Source organism: Nicotiana tomentosiformis, chromosome 11, assembly GCF_000390325.3.
Source record: "Nicotiana tomentosiformis chromosome 11, ASM39032v3, whole genome shotgun sequence".
Lineage (NCBI taxonomy): Eukaryota > Viridiplantae > Streptophyta > Magnoliopsida > Solanales > Solanaceae > Nicotiana > Nicotiana tomentosiformis.
The window spans coordinates 91,828,879-91,833,520 of record NC_090822.1 but is presented as its reverse complement, the minus strand read 5'-3'; the positions used below and the strand labels follow the sequence as shown (position 1 = coordinate 91,833,520).

At 43.0% G+C, this 4,642-nt stretch overlaps 1 protein-coding gene across 1 annotated transcript; it reads left to right on the top strand.

Moving 5' to 3' along the window:
* The first annotated feature begins 1,058 nt into the window (after positions 1 to 1,058).
* LOC138901835 (uncharacterized) lies at positions 1,059 to 1,433 on the top strand. Its single transcript, XM_070189632.1, has one exon. It carries the CDS (start codon positions 1,059 to 1,061, stop codon positions 1,431 to 1,433), a length of 375 nt encoding a protein of 124 aa, XP_070045733.1.
* The last annotated feature ends 3,209 nt before the right edge of the window (positions 1,434 to 4,642 follow it).

Here is a 4,642-nt window from a genome sequence, read left to right as displayed (position 1 = left end):
TCGGGGTGCTCCAATGTGGCCCTATTTTATATCCATCCCAGAGAGCTCATACTGTCCATCAACCATTTAGGGTTCCTCCAGTGGGAGTTCAGGTCCCTAGAGTGAGACTCAGGGTCAGTCATTCTCTGCACCGAGAGATTGTTTTGAGTGCAGGGATCTTGGTCATGTGAGGAGATTCTGTCCCAGGCTTTGGGGCAAGGCAGTACAGTAGGGTCATCAGCCTATGATTACAGCACCAACTGTTGCACCAGTTGTCTGACCGCCTAGAGGCAGAGGGCGGGTGGGTAGGGGTCATCCTAGAGGTGGAGACCAGTTAGATGGTGCTCCAGCTAGGTTCTATGCTTTTCTATCCAGACCAGATGCAGTAGCCTTAGACGTCGTGATCACAGGTATTATTTCTATCTATGGTAAGGATGCTTCGGTACTATTTGATCCAGGGTATACATATTTATATGTTTCATCTCAGTTTGCTCATATTCTGGGTGTTCCCCGCGAGTCCTTGGGTACTCATGTATACGTGTCCACTCATGTGAGTGATTCTGTTATTGTGGATCGGATATATCGGTCTTGTATCGTGACATTCTATTGTTATGAGACTAGAGCAGATCTTTTGTTGCTCAATATGACCGACTTTGAGGTCATCTTGGTCATGGACTAGTTGTCTCCATATCATGTCGTCCTTGATTGCCATGACAAGACTATTACCTTGGTGATGCCAGAGTTGCCTAGATTGGAGTGGAAGGGTTCATCTGTCAGTGCATCTAGTCAGGTTATCTCTTTTCTGAAGGCTCGACACATAGTCGAGAAGGTCTGTTTGGCTTATCTACCTTATGCTCAAGATACGGTTGCAGAGACTCCAGCGATGATTGTGTATTGATATAGGAGGGGCGAGTTATTGCATATGATTCACGTCAGCTGAAGACCCACGAGATTACCCCATACACGATTTGGAGTTAGTCGTGATAGTTCATGCTCTCAATATCTGGAGGCATTATCTTTATGGGGTGTCCTATGAGGTTTACATCGATCATCACAACTTGAAGCATTTGTTCAAGCAGATGGATCTCAATTTGAGGCAACGCAGGTGGCTTGAGATACTAAAGGACTATGATATTACCATCCTTTATCATTCGAGCAAAGCGTATGTGGTTGCGGATGCCTTGAGCAGAAAGGCTGAGAGTATGGGTAGTTTGGCATTTATTTCAGCAGATGAGAGGCCACTAGTTTTGGACATTCAGTCCTTTGCTAACAGACTTGTGAGGTTGGATATTTTAGAGCACAGTCGAGTTCGTGCATGTGTCGCCGCTCAGTATTCATTATTCGAGCAGATCAAGGCTCGTCAATTCGATGATCCACACTTTCTGGTTCTTAGGGAGATAGTACTACAGGGTAGTTCCAAGGAGGTTATTATCGGTGAGGATCATGTTCTGTGACATCGAGGCCATCTATGTGTTCCTAATTTTGATGGATTGAGGGAGAAGATTCTAGAGGAGGCACACAGTTCTCGGTATTCTATTTATCCAGGTGCTATGAAGATGTATCGCGACATGAGGCAGCATTATTGGTGGCGGTGGATGAAGAAGGACATAGTTGAGTATGTAGTGAGGTGCCTAAATTTCCAGTAGGTTAAGTATGAGCACCAGAGGACAGGTGGCCTACTCCACCAGATGGTTATACCTGAGTGTAAATGAGAGCTCATCACTATGGACTTCGTAGTTGGGTTGCCGCAGACCTTGAGGAAGTTTGATGTAGTTTGGGTCATTGTCGACAGGTTGACCGAATTGACACACTTCATTCCGGTTATGACTACGTATTCATCAAAGAGATTGGTCAAGATTTACATTCAGGAGATGATTCGGTTGCATGGTGTGCTTATTTCCATCATATCAGATAGAGGCCCTCAGTTTACTTCGCATTTCATGAGGGCAGTACAGAGTGAGTTGGGGATTCAAGTAGATCTCATCACAACCTTTCATCCGCAGACCGTTGGGTAGTCGAAGGGGATGGTTCAGATCTTGGAGGATATGATCAAAGCATGTGTGATTAACTTTGCAGGGCAGTGGGATCGATTCTTGCCTTTGGCCAAGTTTTCTTATAACAACAGTTATCAGTCTAACATTGAGATGGCTCCATTTAAGGCTTTGTATGGTTGGCGATGTCGTTCGCCCATCGGATAGTTTGAGCCCGGCGAGGCTAGGTTATATGGTACTGATTTAGTGAAGGATGCCTTGGAGAAAGTAAAGTTGATTCAAGAGAGACTTCACATAACACAGTCCACACAAAAGAGTTACGCGGATCAGAAGGCGCGTGATTTATCATTTATGGTGGGCGAGAAGGTTCTCTTGAAAGTCACGCCGATAAAGGGAATCATGAGGTTCGGGAAGAAGGTCAAGTTAAGCCCAAGGTTTATAGGCCCATTTGAGGTGTTTAAGCGAGTTAGAGAGGTTGCTTATGATTTTTCTTTGCCTCCCAGTCTATCGGGAGTTCATCTGGTTTTCCACGTGTTTATGCTCTAGAAGTAGCATGCTGACAGGTCGCATGTGTTAGACTACAACACGGTTTAACTAGATGAGAGTCTGAGTTATGAGGAGGAGCCAGTCGCCATTGTTGACAGGCATGTTCGCTAGTTGAGGTCCAAGAAAATTTCGGCGGTAAAGGTTCAGTGGAGGGGTCAACCAGTCAAGGAGGTGACTTGGGAGACCGAGGAGGACATGCGGATCAGATACCCACACCTATTCAGCACTCCAAGTATGATCCTAGACCCGTTTGAGGACAAACGTTTGTTTAAGAGGTGGAGAATGTAAAGACCCGACCGATTGTTTTGGCGGGTTACTTGACCGTCAATAGAAATTAGGCTTCCTTGTGTATTAGTCTTGGGATAGCTTTTAAATCGAATGTTCGTAGAGTAATCTCTCTTCTTGTAGAGCGGTCCAAACGTCTCGACAGTATAATAGATGCATCTATGTTTCGTGTTGTTTGACCATAGGCAGTGTACACATTATTCTGGATCGAGACGTACGACCTCGACATAAATCGTGCGTGATAATGCTAGGAGCCCGATTACAGTTGATATTATATTTATGACTTGAGATGTTATATTTTATTTATTGGCCCGAAATTTGTTGGAGTTAGTACGTGTCAGTTGGAGATTTTTAAATTGATTATCAGCTAAAGAATCATTTATTCACTACTTGCTATTGTGTTATTATTATTATTCACGTATTCCATGCCTATCTAGAATTTCTTTATTTTCATTTTTGGCACATAGTAAGTGTCAATGTTGACCCCTCGTCACTACTTCTTCGAGGTTACACTGGATACTTACTGGGAACATGTCACGACCCAAACCGTAGGGCCGCGATGGGCACCCGACGCCTAACTCAACTGAGTACCAATGTAACGTATCATTCTTATCATACTATCATGGGTAAATGAACCGGAAAGGCCGTCATGAGATAACTAGAATAAAACATAAGGGAATACTAGACATAGGACGACCCAACATGATATAGAAAGTTATACATATGGCATACGAGCCTATAAGGCCGACATAATCATTTGTATACTCAAGACATGGGCCGATAAGGCCATACAAGTATCCATATACATGTCATCTATCTATAAGCCACTAAGAGTACATAAATTTCATAAAGGCCGGGACACGGCCCCGTCATACCAATAAATACATATTCAAATCATACTGACCAAATAGGCAGCTCTGGAGCAATTGGAGTGCACAAACACCTCTTGCTGAGCTGATAGCCTATTAGGAGAACTCTCAACCTGTCTATCGGGACCTGCGGGCATGAAACGCAGCATCCCGAGGCAAAAAGGACGTCAGTACAAATAAAGTACCAAGTATGTAAGGCATGAAAGAAACATGGAGTAAGGAACTCAACCTATAAGTCTGAATAGCTCTGTGAATCATGAAAATATTTATAATGTTATGCATGTACGTATAAATGCCATACCATGTATAAGTATATGCGTACATAACATCATCAAGCCTCTAAGGGCATCCCATCATATCATCTCAGCCATTGTGGGTGAAATCATCAACGTATATCAGCTGATCAGGTGGTGGTGCGTATATAACACCATAACCTTTCCCCATACCCCATATACATATACTATACGCGTATATAACGCCATCTGGTCATGGGTTAGTATATATGTATAAATGGATGCAATGCATAATGAAGTAAGTCAATAATATCTCTCGGAATGTCATGAGACCCATGAATAGACAATATGAAAGTAGGACATATGGAGAATCCAAAATATAGGAACCCCTAGTACTTCTATGAATATAGCCATTTATGAAAGTTCAGGATTTGCACATTTCGTTTGTATCATATGGACCATGCCAAAAGGAAAGAATAGATAGCCTTAACATACCTCAAGTAGTCAATGCAACTCAACATTAAGCTATAACGACCCGACATGTCATTTTAAGAATTTAAGTCCCGTCTAGCGGCATAAGGTCCTAAGCAGCTTCTTATTATATGTATTAACTTGCGTGCGTGGTTGAATTCAATTATGAGATGATTTGGAATGATTTGGGACATTTGGTCCCCAAAACGGAAGCTTAAGTCTTAGGATTTTTACCGTACCCGGAACTATGTGAAGACGACTTCGGAAT